The 21,330-nt window shown below is 57.0% G+C and overlaps 1 protein-coding gene across 4 annotated transcripts in view; it reads left to right on the plus strand.

Moving 5' to 3' along the window:
* Positions 1–2,450: 2,450 nt before the first annotated feature.
* Positions 2,451–21,330, plus strand: part of LIMS2 (LIM zinc finger domain containing 2) — a 32,218-nt gene continuing 13,338 nt past the window's right edge. The window contains exons 1-4 of one of the 4 annotated variants that reach the window (XM_060106942.1): positions 2,451–2,498; positions 17,319–17,478; positions 19,767–19,833; positions 19,996–20,116. In XM_060106942.1, the coding sequence (XP_059962925.1) occupies positions 2,467–2,498; positions 17,319–17,478; positions 19,767–19,833; positions 19,996–20,116 (380 nt within the window). In that variant the 5' untranslated portion in view covers positions 2,451–2,466. Of the gene's footprint in view, positions 2,499–2,949; positions 3,317–7,075; positions 7,198–17,318; positions 17,479–19,766; positions 19,834–19,995; positions 20,117–21,330 lie in introns of those variants that run through there. The other 3 variants (XM_060106943.1, XM_060106940.1, XM_060106944.1) reach the window with 3 other exon arrangements.

The raw sequence follows: 21,330 nt of genomic DNA on the forward strand, positions 1-21,330 counted from the left end.
ATGGGACCTCTCTGAGCTCCAGGTTCACAGTGCCCACTCCCCCGCTACCTTCCCTGGGATGTGCAACCGTGTGTTTATGGTTTCCTTTGCTGTGCAAAAGCTTTGAAGTTTCATTAGGTACCATTTGTTTATTTTTGTTTTTATTTCCATTTCTCTAGGAGGTGGGTCAAAAAGGATCTTGCTGTGATTTATGTCATAGAGTGTTCTGCCTATGTTTTCCTCTAAGAGTTTGATAGTGTCTGGCCTTACATTTAGCTCTTTAATCCATTTTGAGTTTATTTTTGTGTATGGTGTTAGGGAGTGTTCTAATTTCATTCTTTTACATGTACCTGTCCAGTTTTCCCAGCACCACTTATTGAAGAGGCTGTCTTTTCTCCATTGTATATTCTTGCCTCCTTTATCAAAGATAAGGTGACCATATGTGCATGGGTTTATCTCTGGGCTTGCTATCCCGTTCCATTGCTCTATAGTTCTGTTTTTGTGCCAGTACCATACTGTTTTCATTACTGAGGCTTTGTAGTATAGTCTGAAGTCCAGGAGCCTGATTCCTCCAGCTCTGTTTTTCTTTCTCAAGATTAAATGCACAAATCTTAACTGTACATTTCATGATTTTTGACAAAAGCATACACTTGTGTGACCCAAGCCCCTATTAAGATATAGAACATTATCATCACCCCCAAAAGTTTCTTCATGCCCCTTTCCAGCCAATCCTTGCCCCCCACGCACACCCTGAGGCAGCCACCGTCCTTACTTTTTTCCACCACTGGCTAGTTTTTCTGCTGTAGAGCTTGATATAAATGGAGCAGGAGCTCTTCTGTGTAAGGCTTCTTTCACTCAGAGTCATGTCTGGAGATTCATCCACGTTGGTGTTAGTGTTGTGTCCGTCCTTGCTTAGACTCCGCCCCTGCGCTCTGGCCCTACCCTCTCCCTTATTCCCCATGCCCCGCCCTCCCGCTCTCCAGACCACCTTCCTTCTGACCTCAGGGCAGCAAAAAACAAAAAACAAACAAACAAAAAAAACCCAAAAAACAAAAAACAAAAAAAACCCAGCACTTGCTGTTTTTTCCGCCCACTCTCTTCCTCATTCAAACGTCACCTCCATTCGCCCCTCCACTCTAAAGCAGCCCTGTACACTGCTTTTTCTTTGCAGCACTTGTCCCTGTCTAAAATCATGTTTATTTGTTTACAGTCTGTCCCCCGCCCCAGCTAAACTCAGTGAGAGCTTGGCCCAGGTCCTCTTGTTCACAGCTGTACCCCTGGTGCTCATATACCGTGAATAGTCTTGAAAGAAGGGGTGATGAGTGAGTGAACATCTGAATAACCACTGCCAGGCAACTGCCTGCTCTTTCTTGCAAATCTCACCTGTAGCTGCACTGTAGGAGGCTTGCCCACGACTCCTGGAGGCTCCACATCTCCAGTGGGGCTGAACGATGCCACAGTCCCCACCCAGCTCTTGCTGAGCTTGCCCTGGCACAGGGAAGAGGCACTCTAGATGACTGGTGAGCAGCAGAGGGCTCTGGTTTGGCCACAGGCAGATAGTCTCCTGCTCAGCTCTGCAACAGTACAAAGGGAGGCTGGAAGGCTGAAGGGCAGGCATGGGATCCCCTACAGGTAGGGAGCAGGTCCCTTTGGTGTTTTGCTGTTCACTTTTCATCCCCTTTGGTTCCCACAGGACCCCGGTATTCGCTTAAGCATCCAGTCCATTTCTGGTGCACAGCCCCCAGCACACTTGCTTCTCTGTGTTCGCAGTTATGGAAAGCATTTGTCTCTCAACAGGCAGACGACCCAAGAAATCATCCACATTTTACACCGAATCAACCATCAAATTACAGTCAATCAGAATCAGCTAAGACACGTTCGCAAAAAAGAAAAACTGCAAACCACACTAGTTTCAAGATATCAGCTACTTAGGAACAGGTGCCTTTTCCAAGCTTATTCTGCAGATATAAGGCTGCACGGTAGTATCAAATCATCTTTCTGATTTCCCCTGTTTATTCATAGGTTGCTATTTTGCATGGCCATTTCTAGATAGTCTTTGTCTGTTGCCAAGAAGTAATGTGCGACGTTCAGTCGGGTTAATAGACCAGGCTGCTCAGTTCTGCCCGCCTCCCCCTCCCCGCCCCCCGACGGTGTCATTTGGGCGTCCCCCCCACCCCCCGCCCCCCGACGGTGTCATTTGGGCCGTCTCCAATTATGAGCTACACTCCACAGCCCCGCTAGAAATATCTGCCTTTAGGCAGAGTGAGGTTTTTGTTTTGTTTGTTTGTTTAACACTTTTCTCAGAATAGATTCCCTAAATGGTTTTATATCGCCAGGTCACTTTAATGGCTCTTCTCCAGCTTACCAATAGCGAGCGCTTCATCATAGGCAGGAGGAGTGGTCCCTGGCCCTCCTCCCCAACTTCGGCGTTTGGTTTGTCTTTACAAAGTACCTTCTGCTGGGTTAGGGGGCTGCTCACAGACTTGGATGAGATGGTCATTTCCTGGGAAGGGCACTAGGTAATCTCCCGGCCTGGCATCTAAGTATGCAAAACCTGGCTCCTGACTGCGAGGGGCGCCCCTCGACCTTGACCTCCCTGGAGGCGGGACTGCGTGGACTGGGAGTCCCCAGTGCCCCGGGAGGGAGTTGGTGCCCAGAAACATCCGTCTAAGGAATTAAAGCGCGAAGGTGACCCCCTTTCCTGCTCGGGGCCGCAGCGGGGACTCCGGGCTTGGGGGCCACCGGGGAGGGAGGTGGTCTCAGCACCGCCGCTCTCTCCCCCGTCCTCCCAGCCCCTGCGTGGGTTCGCGTTCCAGGGCGGCCCCGGGACAGCGGAGGGGGAGCGCCGGGTGGGGCGCCCCGGCGGGGCGAGGGGGCTCGTTCGCGTTTATTATAACTTCCCTCCCTTTTAAAGGAAAGCTATGCCCGGAATCCGGGAGGTGGCGGGCGAAACCGGAGGGGAGGACGTGACCCACGCCCGCCGCAGGCCGAGCTCGGGTGTCCCCCGAGACCAAGCGGCGCGGGTGGCGCGGCGGCCCCCTCCCCGCGCTCCAGCGTTGGGCTCCCAGCGCCTCGCCCGCCCCCGCCCACACCTCGTGGGCGGGGCGCCCCCCTCGCCCCCGCCTGCTCTCCGGCCGCGGCCCCCCCTCCCGCTCGGGTGGCTGGGCTGGGCTGGGCTGGGCTGGGCGGCGGGCGGAGCGGCTCCCGGCCTTTTTTGGGCGTCTCCTTGCTCCGCGCGGACCTGCGGGCGGGCGCTCGGCGGGCGGCGGCGGCGGCGGCGGCTCTGGGGGTCCCGAGGCGGCCCCGGTTCGGCGCGCTCGGCCATCATGACGGGAAGGTAACTGCCCCCGGGCGGAGGGCGCCGCTGGCCAGGGAGGGGGGCTGCGCGACAGGACCCCCGCCCGCCCGGAGCCCTTCCCGCACGCCGGCCTCGCGCGGCCCCTCCACCTCGGCCGCTCCCGGGCGGCAGCGCAGGTCAGGTCAGCGGCCCCTGCCCCGCGCGTCCCGCCCTCCCGCCGGCCCCGGGCAGCGGCAGGTGAAGGGCCTGTTCCGTCCCCCGCACCGCCTGCCCGCACGACGGGGCCGTTAGCCCCGCCCCCTCCGGAGAACCAGGGCTCAGGGCTCAGAGGGGCCGGGGACTTGCTCAAGGTCACAACCAACTAAAGGGCAAGGCGTCAAAGCCCAGGCTGTCGGCTTCTACCAGCTTCCCTGTGTGATCCTGTGAGGTCTCACCTCTGGACCCTTCTGTTCCCTCTTCTGTAAGCCAGGAATGGTAAAAATGGTAAAAGGTCTGTCTGGGGGCCTGGCCAGAACTGCCCGCAAACATAGGCTGCACGGGGATAGGCTGGGGGCAGGAAACTCCCCCAGGCCTGGCCCAGGTTCTGCTCTCATACCCCTTGTGGCCATTTCACAGATGGGGTGACTGAGGCCACAGAGCCCGAGTGACTCACCAGGCCAGTCACATGTCCACCAGTTTCTGGCCAGTGTTGGCCTCTGCGGCCCTTTCTGGAACGTGGCTGGGTACAAGTGCATGACTCACGGCTGGGTGGGAGGGGCTGGTCTCTGAGGTCCGGGTGCCCCCTTCCAGCCAATCCCTGGGAGGAGGATGCTCTTCTTCACCACCCCTTGACTTGGGCGGAAGGGTGGAGGGGACCCTGTGGCCTTGCTGGGTAAAGGGGCTTGGAGAGGCAGTGCCCAGGAATGGGGAGCGGCCACTCGGGACAGGGTGGTGGACCCAAACCTAGGTGATGTGCAGGGCGGTCACCCAGCCTGCAGGGGCACATTGATCGCTATTAAGGCTGTGGCCCCGAGCCTTAGGGCAGCCCCAGGAACCAGCACGGATCCTGTCACCTGGGGAGTCCTGTGCTTCATATGCGATTTGCTGCCCACTTCCCAGACCTCCTGTCCCAACCCAAGTCTGTGGACAAAGCCAGCTTCCAGTGCTCACCCCTCCTAGCGCGCTCGTGTCCTCCGGTCCCTCGCAGGGCGCCCCTGCCGGCTGCTTCGCTCCACACCCTCTGAGCTTCCGAGGAAAAGAAGGGAGAGAGAAGGACAGGGATGGAATCAGGAGCAGCGGCAGATGGGTGGTGGGGTGGGGGTGGGATGCGTGGCAGGTGGTTCTCCAGGCGCAGAAGAGATCGTAGGGCAGAGCCGCAGGGTGCCAGCTTCTGTAGCAGCTTCTGCCCAGATGCCCTGGGTGGGCGTTGAGGCAGAAACCTGGACGCACCTCTGTTTTCTCAGCAGGAGTCCTCTCAACCCTGAGTCCCGGGGGTCTTCCAGGGAGAGGGGGGCCGTCGGGTCAGCCAGACGCAGCCCAGCAGGAGAAGCTGGGAAGGCAGGCGGGGCGGCAGGGGGAGCAGAGACCAGCCTGCCCCAGCTGCTGCCTGGCTCCAGCAGGCTCCCTGAGCCTGAAAGATGCTGGTCATCCAGTGACACAGGGACCAGAGTGAGCCTTGGAAAACACTGAGTCGGGTTTTTCCTTGTGAAAGTAAAACTGCTCATCTTAGAGAGTTTGGAAAAACCCACAAACAAAAAAGGTAACAGAAACATTAGAGGAAAGAAAGAAAACACCAGCAGTTCCACTCCTCAGAAATGCCCTCAGGAACATTTTGGTGGCTTTCTTCTTTTCTTGTGGTGTAGTCTCCTGCTCATTTGTTTTTCACAAGCTGTGAGTGGTCTGTGAGCACAGTGTTCCACCCTCCTTTGAAGTTTGCCCACCACATGCGGCGTCGATGCCAGCGCTGGCTAGCCTCCCCTCCCCACACAGGCATAGGGGCCAGGCTGGCAGAGCAATGGACATTCTACCCAATCTTTGGGGTGGGCGAAGTTTTTCCTGTCCCAGAAGCTGTGAAGTTCCATTTTCATGCCACCATGCCCTCCACACGTCCACTGCCCCCACGAGATGTCAGGGCAGTTCTCACACCTGGATGCTGGTTCTCCCCACATCATCCCTTGCTGCCCAGACCAGGCTGACCTTTGGAAATGACCCTGTCCTTGTACACCTCATACCTCTTCGGGGGCTCTCCCTGCCAACGGCGTAAAGTCCCAGCCCTCCGTGGGACTGAGGCAGATGAGACCAGAGGGAGGGCAGTGGGGAGCCACTGAAGTGACCCGGGGTGACATGCATGGCCAGGCACTTTGGAAATACTCCTCTGGGGCTGCTGAGGAAGAGACGGGGAAGGAGACTGGCCAGGAGGCAAGCAACGAGAGAGCCTCTGCTTGGCAGCCATGGGGCTCGAGAAGACTAGACGGACTCAGGGGGCCTGGGGGGTGGAGTCTGGACCCAGGGCGGATCCAGGAAGAGGATGCCCAGTTTGTGGTGGCAGGTGTGGGAGTGGACACAGAGCTAGTTTGGGCCATGAAGCATTCGAAGAGCTGTGGTGAGTCCAGGGGGAAACCCTGAGACTGGCCGTGAGGGCCTGCAGCCCAGGAGAGGGCTGAGCTAGGGCGGAAGAGTGAATGAGGCCGGGAACGTGGGCGTGGTTCCTTAGGGAGCAGCTGTGCTATGGGAAGAGGCTCAGCCCCAGCCGCAGCCCTGGGGACTCTGGACCTTAGAAACAGCGTATCTTTGTCCCAGCTGAAGGGGCCTTTGGCATCACCGGTTTTTAAGCCTGGGTGGGTTACGTCCCCTACCCAGGGACCTGGCCTGGCAGCAGCTCTCTTCCAGAGGGAGCCTGGGACCTGGTGCTCGCAGCAGTGTGTGACTCAGTGGCTTGGCCTGCCCACCAAGTCCCACCCACCACATGACCAGCATCCACAGAGGCTGCCAGATTCCAGCTGGGTCCCACGCTCGGTACGGTACAGAGTGGGGCTGCTAGAGCCCATCCTTACACCTACCAGCCTCCCCCGACCCCGATGGTGCTCCCAGCTGTTCCCCACCCTCCTCAGGAATATGGCCAGTGACACCCTCAGCAGAGGAAACCTGCCGAGGTGCAGCTAGGGTGGCAGCCAGAGCCCTCAAGACAGCACATGGGGCTGTGATGGAGTGAAGGGTTTAAGCAAAGTGGGAAGCGGGTGACACGGGATGTGCAGCTGAGGCCTGAGCCCCGGGCTGGGCCCCGCCCATGGCCCCTCACCGCCTCCCTTTTCCTCTGCTTCTAGTGTAGACTCCCCTCTCTGGCTGGCCTGACCTGTAGCGTGTGCCCAGTCCCGTACTATAACAACACCTCTACCTGGGCTCACTTCAAGCTACCCATGTGATGTGAAGCAGTTCACGAAATTCCTGAAAACTGAGCAGTCAACAGTGTGACTGGCCCAGGATGGCCCGGGCACACGGCTGTGGAGAGGGACCAGGCGCTCCCTGCTCAGCGGCTGGCCTGCCTCTCCGGCGACACCGCTGCTCCCCGCTCCCACCTCCCATGCGCAGATTCTCACTTAAAGCTTCCTGGGGGCTTCATTTCTAGGTGGGGAGCGGGTCAGAGGGAGGCCCCTGAACTGTGCTCCTCGTTCTGTTTATTCAGATCTTCTGAATTTCTGATGATGTCTGTTTACTCGAATTTCCCGTGGGCAAGAAGTTGGAATACACCACTCGTCATCTCAGGCATATGCCAAAGGGTCTGGGCGAGTCGCCTGCGGCCCCCCAGTGAGGTTGGCTCTGGCGGAGGGGCTGTTTGTGGTGGTGTTGCTGGCTCCCCTGGGGGTGGCACTAACCACTCAGCCGGAGAGGCAACGCCATCTCATGCCTTGCTGGCGTCTGCCCTGGCCCTTGTCTCTGCCCTAGTAAGTGACATAGTTGCATTCATCACTACTTGTGTGCTGCTTAAACATTTGAGCTAGGAATCCCATGCCGTGAAATTCACTGTTTCAGAGTGTACAGGTCAGTGGCTTTTAGTACATTCACCACGTTATGCAACCATCACGACTAATTCTAGAACATTTTCATCACTCCCCAAAGAAACCCATTTGCAGCCAATTTCCCCCCTCCCCCAGCCCTTGGCAATTCCTTGTCTGCTTTCCGTCTCTACAGATTTGCCTGTTCTGGACGTTAATTGGAAAGTTTAATCCATTTATATGTACTGTAATTACTGATAACTGGGGTTTACATCTGCCACTTTCTTATTTTTTTCTCTTTGTCTTATGTCTTTTTTGTTTCTTAATTCCTACCCCATTGCCTTCTTTTGTGTTAAATTATTTCATTATGCAGTCATCTTTAAACCAGATGGGAAAAAAAGGTTTACAAACAAAAAATACGTTTATACTGTCTTTTATATTTATCTTATGGTTACCTTTACTGCTCTTAATTTCTTTTTTGTTTTTAAATAATTTAACAGTTTCTTCTCTTTTTTTCCCTATTTATTTATTTATTTATTCTTGCATTGGGTCTTCGTTGCTCTGTGCGGGCTTCCTCTAGTTGCGGTGAGCAGGGGCTACTCTTCGTTGCAGTGCTCAGTCTTCTCATTGCAGTGGCTTCTTTTGTTGTGGAGCACAGGCTCTAGGCACACGGGCTTCAGTAGTTGTGGCCCATGGGCTCAGTAGTTGTGGCTCACAGGCTCTAGAGCACAGGCTCAGTTGTTGTGGAAGACAGGCTTAGTTGCTCCAAGGTATGTGGGACCTTCCTGGATGAGGGATTGAATTTGTGTCCCCACCATGCTGGCAGGCGGATTCCTAACTGCCACTGCACTACCAGGGGAGTCCCTGCTCTTTTTTTTTTTTTTTTTTTTTTTTTTTTTTGCGGTACACAGGCCTCTCACTGTTGTGGCCTCTCCCGTTGTGGAGCACAGGCTCTGGACGCGCAGGCTCAGCGGCCATGGCTCACGGGCCCAGCCGCTCCGCGGCATGTGGGATCTTCCCAGACCGGGGCATGAACCCATGTCCCCTGCACCGGCAGGCGGACTCTCAACCACTGCGCCACCAGGGAAGTCCGAGTCCCTGCTCTTAATATCTTCATGTGGATTCGAATTATTGTCTAGTGTCCTTTCATTTCATCCTGAAGGACTCTCTTTAGTATTTCTTTTCAACTCTAGGATTTGTTTTTGGTCCCATTTTATAATTTCTCTCTCTTTATTGATATTCTCCATTTGGTGAGACATTTTCATACTTTTCTTTAGTTTTTTAGCTCTGGCTCCCTTTAGTTCTTTGAATGTATTTGTATTAGGTGATTTGAGGTCTGTCTAGTAAGTCTAACATCTGGGCTTCCTCAGGGACAGTTTCTGTTGATTGCTCTTTTTTTTTTTTTATGTCTAGGTCATTTTTTTTTGTTGTTTCTTTGCGTGTACCATAATTTTTGCTGAGAACAGGACCTTTCAAATAAAATAATGTAGCAGCTCTGGAAACCAGATTCTCCCTGCTCCCCAGGGTTTGTTGTTGCTGCTTATTGTTTGTTTAGTGGTTTTTCTGAGCCGATTCTGTCAAGTCTGTATCTCTGTCATTTGTGGCCACTGAAGTCTCTGCCTGGTTAGTTTAGTAGTCAGCTAATGATTGGACAGAGATTTTCTTGAATGTCTGAAACCAGTAAGTCTCCCAGCCTTTACTGAAGGCTCTGAGTGTATGTTGGGGCACAGTTTCAACATCCAACCAGGCATTTTACAACTCCGCCTTAGTCTTCACTTCCTGATAGTACAGAGCCCAAAAGGTCCATCAGAAGTGAGAGCTTAGGACCTTCTAAGGACTTTCCTGAGCATGCACATAGCCCTGGGCATTCGCATGGCCTTCTAGATTCCCAGGAATATGTCGGTTCTTTTCGAAGCCCCTAAGGACATCTCATTCCTTGGTTTTTCCTTTTAAGCTTCTTGATTAGTCAATTGCCCAACTGTTCCCCTTTGCCTGTGACAATGGCAGCTATGATAGTAATACATAGGTAGCTGTGATAGTAATACATTTGAAAAACTCACCCCAGGAGAGGCTTTGAGCACTGGGTAAGTGTGAGTGAGGTCACATAAAAACCAGCCTTTCAAGTGGGATCTTCCAGGGGAAGACCAGGTCATTCTCCTTTGGGAATGAAGCTTTGAAAGAGTTTCAGCCCTGTTCTGCTCCCTCATTACTGGGAATGCAGCCAGTTACTTTTCTAGGCAGCTATGGAGTTAGGAAGTGGGGATTAAGGACTAGGATAAATTAAAACACCATAAAGGTGTTCTTACCAAGATTCAGCTTTTATAACCCCCTCCCAGTTAGTTATTTTTTACATTTATCTATTGTTATTGAGGTATAATTGACATACAACATTATGTTAGTTTTAGCTGTACAACATAATGATTTGATATTTGTATATATTGTGAAATGATCACCACAATAAGTCTAGTTAACATCTAGTTAACTAGACACCATAGTTATAAAAATTTTTTTTTCTTTGTGATGAGGACTTTTAAGATCTATTCTCTTAGCAACTTTCAAATATGAAATACAGTATTATTAACTATAGTCACCATGCTGTACATTACATCTCCATGACTTACTTGTCTTATAAAAGGAAGTTTGTATCCTTTGACCCCCTTCACCCATTTCCCCCATATCCCGCCCCCCCCACCTCTGGCAACCATCAATCTGTTCTCTGTATCTGACCTGGGCTTTTTGTTTTGTTTTGTTTTTAAAGTTCCAAGTATAAATGTGACCACACAGTATTTGTCTTTCTCTGTCTGACTTATTTCACTTAGCTTAATATCCTCAAGTTTCATCCATATTTTCTCAAATGGCAAGATTTCATTCTTTTTTTTATGGCTGAATAGTATTCCATTGCACTTATATACCACATCTTCTTTATCCATTCATCCATTGATGGACACTTAGGTTGTTTCCATATTTTGGCTATTGTAAATAATGCTGCAATGAACATAGAGGTGTGTATATCTTTTCAAATTAGTGTTTTTGTTTTCTTCAGATAAATACCCAGAAGTGGAATTGCTGGATCATATGGTAGTTCTATTTTTAATTTTTTGAGGAACCTCTATACTGCTTTTCATGGTGGCTGCATCAATTTACATTCCCACCAACAGTGCAAGAGGGTTCCTTTTTCTCCACATCCTCACCAATACTTATTTCTTGTCTTTTCGATAATAGCCTTTCTGACAGGTGTGATATCTCCTGGAGGTTTTGACTTGCGTTTCCCTGATGATTAGTGATGTTGAGCATATTTTCATTTACCTGTTGGTCATCTGTATGTCTTCTCAGCAGTTTTTCTTGCTCTCTGGGTTACTGTAAGTCTTTGGTTAATTTACAGAGTTCTGAAAAGGGTGATGCTGACATTCCTTGGTAGTTTTTTCGTTGTTTTTATGGAAAGACAAACTTTCAGAGGTCCTTATTCTGCCATTTTTGCTGACATCATTCTTACTGTGTTTTTGCAACTGGGTTCTCTGGAGCCAGAATGCTGGCTGGGGATCCCAGTGTAACTGGTACCTCCACCCCCACTGGGAAGAGGGGCCTAGGCCCTAGGCCATCGACTTGAAGCTGCTCTAAGAAAACTCTCTACACTAACTTTCTCAAGCATTCATCTCTCTACATCAGCAGGTGGGAGGTGATCCTTCTACTTGTTGGCTCCAGGCTCAGCTTCTCTCTGCCCTTTAGCCCCTGGGGCCACCTTTAAGAAAATATTTGTTGAATTGATCAGTGCTTGGTACCTTTGGAGTTGAGCTGCTTTGACAAACTATACTGCACCCAGTGCTTGTAGTCATCTGGCCGTGTTTGGGGCTTGACCCCCAGGGTAGTTAATGAGTACTTACTTCCTCGTGTTTGTATTTACTGGATGACGTGTGTTCCTCGGTGTCTGGGACTGGCACCTGAGTCTCGATGGATCCCCTCAGTTGCCTCCTGCCCCAGTATTGGAGGACCAGCACCCTGGAATGATGGAAGGCAGAGGAAGATACTGCTCATGCTTCCTGACCCCGCTAGAAAGGTTTCTCAGGGAAGTGGAATCTATGTTATAGATTTCTGTGCGTGCTCCGCATCCTTATTTAACGTTGATTGTGGTGCCTGCCCGGCCAGCAGCGGCCACAGTTCAGATGCTGGCCGTGGGTGTTTGCACTTAGATCACAGTAACCCCGCCAGTCCCTTTAGGTAAAAAGGCATGGAAACGGTGCCTTCCTGGTGGTCTTCCATCAGAGGCTGCTGCTTCTGCTCTCCGTGGTGAGCCGGGGGGCTCCCTGCCCTCTAGCTTTTGACAGTGTGGACCTCTTTTGGGGTGGATGGTTATTTGTTGGCCAGATCCAGGGACCGGGCTGCCCTGGTCTGGGTCTCCTAGGGGGCTGTAGGTTCTCAGGGAAGGGAACAAGGCAAACGTGGGCCTGTGTGGGAATCCCTCATCAGCTTCTTGACTGTTTGCAGGATTCCTAAGCTGGCTCAGTCCCATACTGCCCTCCTCAGATGACTGTACCATCGTCAGCATGTCCAGGGGGCTTAGGGTTTCCTCAGAGGCTCCTGGCAACCCGGGATCTCCAGGCATCCTGCCCTGCCACTGTGGACTGGACCTCTCACCTCAGTGCTCTTTGGGATCTTCCAGCGTGTTCCCTCCCCAGCCTGGACCCAACCCTGCCAGCCTCAGCTTTCACTGTGCTGCCCCCGCGGCGGGAACAATATCCTTTCTATTCGGAGTTGACTCTGCTGCCCTTTGGAGATCGCAGTGCGTAACGTGAGCTCCTGTGCAGAGGGGTGGGGGCCGAGGCGCCCCCCGCACGCCGGGCGTCCGGCCGCCCAGCCTGGCCGTTGGTGGCTGCCCGCCGCCGCACCTGCCCTCTGAGGCTGGGGTCCGACGGCCGGTCGGAGCAGGCGGCCGGCGACGCGCCGGCAGGAGGAGGCCCGCGCCATGGCCGCCCGGCTGGGCGCGCTCGCCGCGTCGGGGCTGTACCGGCGGCGCCAGCACCGGCAGAGCTCGCCGCCCGCCGCGCCCGGGTAGGTGGCCGGGGGCAGGGCGGGGGCGCGGGGGACAATGGCCGGAAAGCTGCCGCCGCAGGCCTTTCCTCGGACGCCCGTCTGGCCCTTCCGACGGCGGCGGCGGCGGCCCGGCTGCCCCGGGCGTGAGGACAGCGCCTGGCGTGGCGGCCATGGGGGGCAGGGCGCGGCTTAATCCAGCCGGGTTTGCTGTCCTGGGATCAGCAGTCTTGGGCAGGGCGCTGAGGATGGGGCGCTCAGATAAATTGCCTGAGGTAACCGCCACGACTGCTTTCAGACTCGGATCGCTTTCTGGCCGCTTTCTAGATGAGCACCCTGGGTGGTCAGGGAATGCGCGGGACATCACCCATCCAAAAAGTGGCTAAGCTGTGACGTGAAGCCAGGGTGGAGGGACTCTAAAGCCTGGACTGCTTTATCCCGGGGAGAGCTGCCAGTGTGGACAATGAGGAGAGCGTCCTTTGGGACTGGGAGGGGGAACCTGTGGGTACGGGACGGACCTCAGGGCATCTCCCAGGATGTGTTAGCCTGGGGCGGGGAGGGCCTGCGGGGGCACTTACATGGTGGAGCCCCCGGAGTGAGGATGGGGCCGGGGGAGGGGCTCCTGGACGTGTTGAAGTTGCAGGGAGTGGGAGCGGTGAGGGCTGTGGGCTTGGGGTCTTCGGCATCAAAAAAGCAGGTGGGACCCCCGAAGGCGTCGGGGAGGAGCTGTGGGAAGGACGTGAGGTTTGCGAGGAGGGGGTGGGGATTCAGGGAGGAGAGCGAACCCGGAGGCTGATGCTCCGCGGTAAACGTGCGCCCCACTGTGTGCTCACGGTGCGCGCATGGCCAGGGCAGCCTTCTGGAGCGGGGCTGAGGGTTGAGCCCTCAAAGGCGTCTGGGAGGCCGTCAGGTGGGGAGCAGGCGGGATACCTGTTGTAGCCGGGCTTGCACCTGCGTCCGTGTCTCAGGCCCCTCACCGGGGGCCGCACCAGGATGGGCACTGGACAAGCCCACTGCTGCGGTGGGGAATCCGGAGCGCAGGAGGCCAAGTGACTTACCTGAGTGAACGGGAACCCTCACCGGTTGGCCTCTGGATGACCGTGGACATCTGTGGAGTGAGCCGGGAGGGGGCAACCAGGGCCCTGATGGGCCAGAGGCCAAGCTGGAGGCTGGTTTCACTGTATGGATGCAGCACAAGAACTTGGCCCAGATGAAAGGAGGGCAGGGCTGATAGTGAAGATCAGGCCTCAGGAAAGTCCCGTGCACACATGCATGCACATACGTTCATATGCTAACCTCAGCTTGGTATTTCTTTAAGCTTCTGGCTTGTGACTGACTGCTGTGTGGGATCACCTGGCCTCAGCGACACAGACTCACCCTTGAGTGTGCAAAGGCCCCTGTGGCCAGCCCCTACCTATTCCTGGGCCCTCACGCTGGCTTTCTAGGCTCTGGTGGGTGGGAGACTGGAGTGGGGGATGGTCTGGGGTTGCTGAAAAAGCAGTCGTGAATGGTCATGCCTGTGTGATGCCACCAGGAGCTGAGGGGATGAAAGAGCACGGGTCCAATCCCTTGTGACCTCAGCAGGTTTCTGACCCTCTCTGCACGTCAGTTTCCTTATCTGGAACCAGCAACCTCCCCTCCCGAGGACCTGGCTCAGAGAGGACTCCCTCCAGCCCACCCCAGGCTAGAACTCAGTGACATCTTGCAACAAATAGGCTTGCATTGGTTGTCAAGATTGAGAGCCTTTGGGGTGCCGTGGAGGGTTGGAGAAGGGTACGGGGTAGGTGGGGGTGACCACCTCCCTCCTGCCCCACCGGCTGCCCCAGCCTGTCTCAGGGAGTGGGCTCTTCTGTGATGGCATCCCCCTGGCCCCTGCTCGGGAGCACAGGTGTGCCCCCCCGCCCCCCAGCTCTGGGGTTTGGCCTCTAGGTGGTGGCTGTGCCCTCGGCAGTGTTTGTGTGCTGTCCAACCGGGGCGGGGTGGCGGTGTCTCCCTGCGGGTAACTGGGCAGACTGTGCTCCGGGCTCTTGGGTGGAATGTGTGAAGGAGGACGTGGCATGTGCGTCTCCCTCCTTTGTCCCCTCAGGGAGCGCTGCTGGGCCGGGGCGGGGGTCCCTGAGCTGCCGGCAGCAACCGCTCTGTATCCAGCGCTTGGCCTGCCCGGCCCTCTGCGCTCTGTATGTATGCTGCAGGCAGCGAGTTCTTCTCTTCAGCTCTGCGGGGCGGGTCCTGCTCCTCCGGCGACCTCTTTGCAGATGAGGAAATGAGGCCCCTAGGAGCTGGCACCTTCTTCCAGGTGCACAGCTGGGGGCTAGGGCTGTCAGGGTTTAACCTCACGGGGTGGAGCCCGGAGCGGCCTCCTCCTGCAGGGGACAGCTGGCATTTTCTCTGACGGGGCTGTGGTCCGGCTGTCCGGCATGTGAGCACGTCGGCCCATCCGTCTGCCTTCGGCCAGTGGGCTGGGGTGTTCTCTGTGGTCCGGAGCAGGGGCCGTGGGGACGCAGCCAGAGAAGTGACGCCGGGGGTGCACCTGGCCGAGACCTGGGCTGGAGCAGCCGGTGGGGCAGGGGGGAGGTGGTCACCCCCTCACCCCACCTGTCTGTGCCGGGGCTTATTGCGAGGTGTGTCAGGGACAGATGGCAGAATCCTTGACCTGAGACTCCCAGGGGCCCAGCCAGGGAACTAGACCCAGACCAGTGAAGGGCCAGCTGCTCTTCTGGGGGCTGGCTGCTGTGGTGACAGCGTGGAGACGCAGTCCCTGAATGTCTGCCTTGCGGGGAGGCCGGAGTTCTGGAGAGGCAAACCGAAGATGGGCCTGCCGTGCACTCGCTTGGTTAGGGTCCAGAGGTCTGGAACAATCTGGAAGCCTGGGCCTGCACTTGAATTCTTGTTTTGGCTTCATTTTCTGGGTCCTTTCAGTGGGGAATTCCAGGCTCAGAGTCACAGGATTTCCTGTTGATTTCTGACTACTCCAAGACCTGCCAAGGTCTTGTTCGTGGCCAGGCACTGGAACTTCCTCCCAGACACCTTGGGTATGTGCGTTTGGAGAGAACAAGGCCTCCAGGTTCACAGTGTTCTCGGGACAGGAAACCATGCCCGTGCTGACAGAGTCCAGCCCAGCCCATGGCGACTGGTCGGTCCCTGCCCTGTCTGTTCCGCCCTGTGGCGATCAGCAGGGAGCTGGAAAGCAGGGTGGTGGCCACTGTGCACAGAGCCTCCCTGTCACCTTGGGCTCTTCCCATCCCTCCTGCCACCGTCCTGCCTCCTTGCCCCTTTGGCTTAAGTATGGATGCAGGAGACGGCTTTGGTCCCCCAAGTATACCTGGGGGCAGACAGAGGCATGCAGAGGTCCACTTGCCTGGCAAGGCTTGCCAAGGAGCCTACCGGCCCTGCCCTTGCCACGAGGGCTCCTCCAGCACAGCAGAGAGGAAGTCCTGCCTGGGTGCCCCAGCCCGGCTTCCAGTCCGTGTCCACGTGGCAGCGACCCTCCGCTAGACCCACTGTCCACACCTAGACCCCTGACAGGCAGAGCCCTCTCCCACCTCCTGGGCTCATCGCACCTAGGGACGCCGGCACGAGCGTTGCTCGCTTGAGAATTCTCCTCCCGGTGCTGTGGCCGTGAGGGAGGGGTGGGCTTCAGCATCCCGGGAGGCGGAACAGGCTGAAAAGATGTTCTCGGGAGACGTGCCGCGTGCCACCGTATGCGTCTACGCGATGTTGACAACTGGTTACATCTCTCCTCACTGAGCCTGACCTACCTTCTGTGCCCACCCAGTTGACGTGAGACAAAGTCTGTTTGCCGCCCTTGTAGCCAAAGGCACAGGCATCAGGGTGCTGGGTGTTTGTAGAGACTGTCGGGGCTGACAGCCAGGCTCCTCCAGCCTGAGCCTTGGGGCCCCAGCCTGGAGCCAGCACACATCTGTCTGTGTGGCCATTTCCCCTGTAGTTTAGCTCGGATTCCACGCCTCGCGGCGGGATGCCTGCCGCTTCTGCGGGGACAGCAGTTGCCCCCCGTGGACGAGGAGGTCCGCCCCCCACTCTGCTCCCATCCCCAATATTCACAATCTCACCTTCCCCGTGGTGGGGTGGTTGTATGTTTTGGGGGAGCAGGTGATTTGAAACTAAGTCGTGGTGCAGGGGAAAGAGCCATTGAAGTCGGACCAAACTGTGTTCAAATCTGGACGCTGTCCTCTGCTCTGTGAGTTTGGGCAAGTTACTTAACCTCTCTGAGCCTTAGGAAAGCAGGGTGGCCTCGGGGATTAAATAAGTGTGTAAAAACCGAGCCGCTCCCCTGTGTCTGCCGAGTGTCCCTGACACCTCGAGAGATGGCCCAGCACCGTGACTGAGCGGCCTGGGGGTCCGGTCAGTGACACTGACAAGCACAGCGCCGTCCTCTGCGGGCTTACAGTGGGTCAGGCACCCTGCTGAAAGCCTGTGTGTCCGTCATCTAACAGCCTGTAACCCGTGGCCACGGCCGTGACTAGGTTCCTTCCACGGCTGGGCGTCTGAGCCTGGAGAGCGAGGGCCAGCCCCGGCCGCCCTGTGAGTGAGAGCCCCAGACTTGAGCCGTGACTGCTCTGACCGGCGTGAGCCCGGCGACGGCCGGGCCTGCCTGACCCCCTGTGTAGGGCACCGGGGGCTGCAGGGTGTGGGGGAAGGTCGGGGCCCCAGAGTCGGGCGGGGGACCGGTTCTGATGTCGGCTTTGCCTCCGCCCACTGTGGCCCTGGTGGTGGGCGGGTCACTCTCTCCAGGCCTCCGCTTGTCCATCTGGGAGATGGAGGTGCTGCGCTGGCCTCGCAGGGTTGTCATCTGGGAAGGCCACCGTGGCCTGGCATGCGCTGGCACCTAATGTGCCCGAGGCACAAGGTAGCTGCGGGGATGGGTGACAGCCACGCGGGGTGACCCAAGCCGGTGCCGGGCAGCGTGGCCCCGACTGTGTGAGTCAGTCCCTGCGGTGCCAAGGCCGACCCGGGGTGAGGACAGCGCGGTCTTCACCCCGGAAAGCGTGTCCATCGAGTGCGGCCCGCCCCTTCTTCCCGCACAGTAACACGTCCAGTGCCTTGGCCAACGCCGTGTGCCAGCGATGCCAGGCCCGCTTCGCCCCCGCCGAGCGGATTGTCAGCAGCAGCGGGGAGCTGTACCACGAGCACTGCTTCGTGTGCGCCCAGTGCTTCCGGCCCTTCCCCGACGGGCTCTTCTACGAGGTGAGGATGCTCCCCGGACCCTCGCCACTTCCTTCTCGGAGCCTGAACCCCGGACCCAGCTCAGCGTCTGCCCTCTGGCAGCCTGTGGGCCATGCCTGGCCGTGGTCCCCTTGTGAAGGATGAGGCAGACACGCCAGCCCTTGAGCCGAGCGGTGCTCCTTGGGGACCTTGCTGGCCACAGCTCGGGGCCCCATCCCTTACCTGTGAGATGTGAACGGTGTTCTCCCGGTGGCCGTGGGTGCTGAAGGAGAGTCACCGTTCATCCTGGCACCTCTGGGCAGATGCTGGGGGGCCCTGGGGTGCAAACGCCCTGCCTTGGTGGCACTTACCCTCCCTGGGGTCAGGCAGTAAACATAACCCACGTGTATCAGATGGCGCTAAGTGCTCTGGTTGTAAGGCATCTCGGGGCAGGGGGGTGGTGATCAGGGAAGGGAATGTCTGAGCAGACCTGAAGGAGGAGGGAGCAGCATGTACCTGAAGGAAGAGCTCTCGGCAGAGGGCACAGCAAGGGCAAAAAGGCCCTGAGACTGGAGCATGCAGGTATTGAGGAGCAGTGGGGGGCCGGTGTGATGGAAGCAGGGCAAAGGAGAGGGAACAGAAGAAGATGAGAGTCGAGTCGGGAGGCAGATTTGCTTGGCTCCGTGGGCCTTCGTGGGGCCTTAGGCTTTCCTTCTGGGAGGGGCAGGAGCCACTGCAGGGTCTGGAGGGGAGGGGTCGCATCGTCTGACCTTAGAGAAGGACCTCTGGTTGCTATGCTGAGGAGAGACTGTGCAGCGGGGACAGAAGCTAGGAGAACAGGTGGGCCCAGAAGCCAATTATTTCGGTAAATCCAGATGGAAGTGAAGGGGCCTACACTGGGCTGCACTGGGTCACAAGAGCAGATTGTGAAATTTTCAGCAGTCTTGCAAGCCGGTTGTTAAACACAGCCATTATTCAAAGTTAAATGCTATAAACATACAATGAGATAAAACTGTATGAAAAACAAAGGTAACATTCGTTTTGCTGTACAGTAGAAACACAACATGGTAAAGCAACTATACTCCAATAAAAATTAATTTAAAAAAACAACAAAGGTAACAGATACTCAAAACTCACCACTTCCTAATTACTTTATTACATTTCACGATCAGCTATGCCTTTGAGGTTATGATTTGTTATTATGCCTCTGTGCTGGAAACACTGTACCATGGTGGCTACTGACGTCTCTTCTCAGCTCCATGCGGAGGTCTGTTGGTAGCTTGAAACTGACCACGGGTGGGAATATTTATACCATGGAAATTGGCAAACGCTACAAGGCAGCCTCAGAGCCAGTTGTGAAATGTTTACCGGCACACCGGGCAGTGCTCAGAGGCTGGATAGATTTCCAAGCTGATGGGACGAGCTGGTAGATGGCTGTGGGGTGTGTGACCTGCCTGGTAGAGTAGGAGTTGCTGTTCCCTGTGGTGCCTCCTGGGAAATGCTGGCCGATGATGGAGGCGGGGGTGGGGGAGGGGAGATGTGGGCAGGGCGCTGTGGATGTGCCTACGACAGGTTAAATTTCTGCCACCTCTGAAGGTCACTCTAGTCAGGTGCAGCTTAATAAGACACTTATTTTAGAGAACAGGGGAAAACCAAATACAATTATCAAGGGAGAAGAAAGCAGAGGCTTTCTTGGGGCCACACTTGGGGCCAGTGCGAGGGCCCTCCTTGCCCAGACAGATGGGGACAGCGGCTGCAGGACTCCCTTGCCCCCCTTCCTGTGTCCCTCCTTCTGTGTCCCTTCCCTGGGTCTTTTGTGGCCCCTGGGGGAATGGACTTCTCCCACAGGAAACAGGGCCAAGGGACACACAGAATTCAAACTCGCTCCCCGCCCTCCCCAGCCTGACGTTCCGCCCCCAGCCCTCAGCTTGTTCCTGGGACCAGCCGGGCCAAGGTCTTCTGCAAGCAGCAGTGGCCCTTTGAGGGGCCGGCCTTGCTGAGTTGCCAGCGTCTTCGAGGCCCCTCGCTTTGCACTCTCCCCATGTCGAACAGGCCAATCCCGTCCCACCTCCAGGCCTTGCACGGGCAGCTCACTGTCTGGAATTCCTTCCTCTCAGAACCCCCAAGCCCTGCTGCCTTTCCACTCCTCATCACCTCCTCCAGGAAACCTCCAAGCCACCCCCACCAGCTTCCTGTGGTGGTAGCAGGTGCACAAAGTGGGGTGTTTGTCCAGCCTCCCCGAGGGCAGGTCCTCACCCAGCAGGCCGGCCGGTGCAGCTCGGGGGATGACAGTGCCTTCCTTGTCCCCTGTCCGCTGGCCCCGTTTGCAGCTCGAAGGGCGGAAGTACTGCGAGCACGACTTCCAGATGCTGTTCGCTCCGTGCTGCGGGACCTGCGGTAAGGGCCGCACAGGCTCGGCGCTGCCTGGGAGGCGGGCGGGCAGGGGGCTCTGCCCCTCAGAGCAGCGGCCTCGGGCTCCCGCGGGCACCACCCTCCCGGCTCTGGGAGGGGGCCGCGGAGGGGAAGGGCACGAGGCGAGCAGGAACCTCTCTCCTCCAGGCGAGTTCATCATCGGCCGCGTCATCAAGGCCATGAACAACAACTGGCACCCCGGGTGCTTTCGCTGCGAGCTGTGCGACGTGGAGCTGGCCGACCTGGGCTTCGTGAAGAACGCAGGCAGGTGAGATGGGCCCCTCATCGCAGGCCCAGGCCCGGCCTGGGCGCTGCAGGCTGCGGGTGGGGCTGCCGTGCGGCCCTGTCCCTGCGAGGCAGACGGGAGAGCCCTGTCCAGTGTACGGGTGAGGACGGAGCCCGGAGAGAGTGAGGGACAGTGAGTCGGGGGCCACCCCAGGCTCGGGGCTGTTCCTGGGAGCAGGCTGACAGCATACAGCAAGGAGGAAGGCGGCCCAAGCGGGTGCTGTTGGTGCGGCAGAAGGATGAGGAACTCTGAGTCAAGCTCCTGCCTGCCTGGCCACCCACAGTGCTGACCCCAGCCGTCCACCTCCGTCCTCATGCCCCACGAGCGCTGCTGGAGGGACAGCACTCAGCTGGGGCCCAGGTTTCCTCAGCAGGCTAAGCTGTCACCTTCCACGAAGACTTGCTCTTTTCTCCCCACCTCCTACCCACCCCCCCACTGTCCCAGCACCCTCACGCCCACAGCCAGGACCTCCCCTCCCACTCCCCGAGGGATGGGCACCCCTGCTGCCCGGCATCTGTGCTGCCCCACTGCCTTGTCAGAGGGGGGGCCATGTCCCTGCACCCCAAAGCCCTGCTCACTCCACACACCCTCTCCAGCGGGGGCTCATGGCTCTGGTCCGCTTTCTCCCTTTCTAAGGGCTCAGGCTTGGTGGCCTCCAGGGTTCAAAGCACCCTCTGAGACTTCTTTCCACAGCGATTCCCTGCAGCCCTCCCCAGCCCACCAGCTGGGTCCTCCGGTCTGCTCCCCGCCGCCGAGGCTGGTCAGTGTCCCCGCGGCCTTCACGGCAGCCCCCGCTCCTCTCTGGGCACCCAGGCCCCTGTGTTCTGGGAGTTTCCTCCTACTTCACGGCTGCGCTGTCCCTCTCCTCTCCTGGCTCACTTTCCTCCACCCATCTCTCCATGTTGGGCTCCTCTGAGGATCTGCACTGGGCCCAAAGTCCCGGTGCCTCACATGGTGAGTGTGTGCTGGGCAATCCAGATGTCCGCCTCCACCCCAGACCTCTCCCAGAGTACCCCACTGCCCACATGCCAGCTCCACTTGGTGTCCAGGAGGCACCCCAAATGCCACAGAGCCCAACCAACCAACCGACTCCGAGTTTCCCCTCTGCCGACAGCCAGGCCTCAGGGAAGAGCAGGCCTGCCTCATTAGCAGCGCCCTAGCTGTCCATCTCCCATGCCCTCCAGTCTGGGCACCTG

This window comes from Mesoplodon densirostris, chromosome 8, assembly GCF_025265405.1.
Source record: "Mesoplodon densirostris isolate mMesDen1 chromosome 8, mMesDen1 primary haplotype, whole genome shotgun sequence".
Classification (NCBI taxonomy): domain Eukaryota; kingdom Metazoa; phylum Chordata; class Mammalia; order Artiodactyla; family Ziphiidae; genus Mesoplodon; species Mesoplodon densirostris.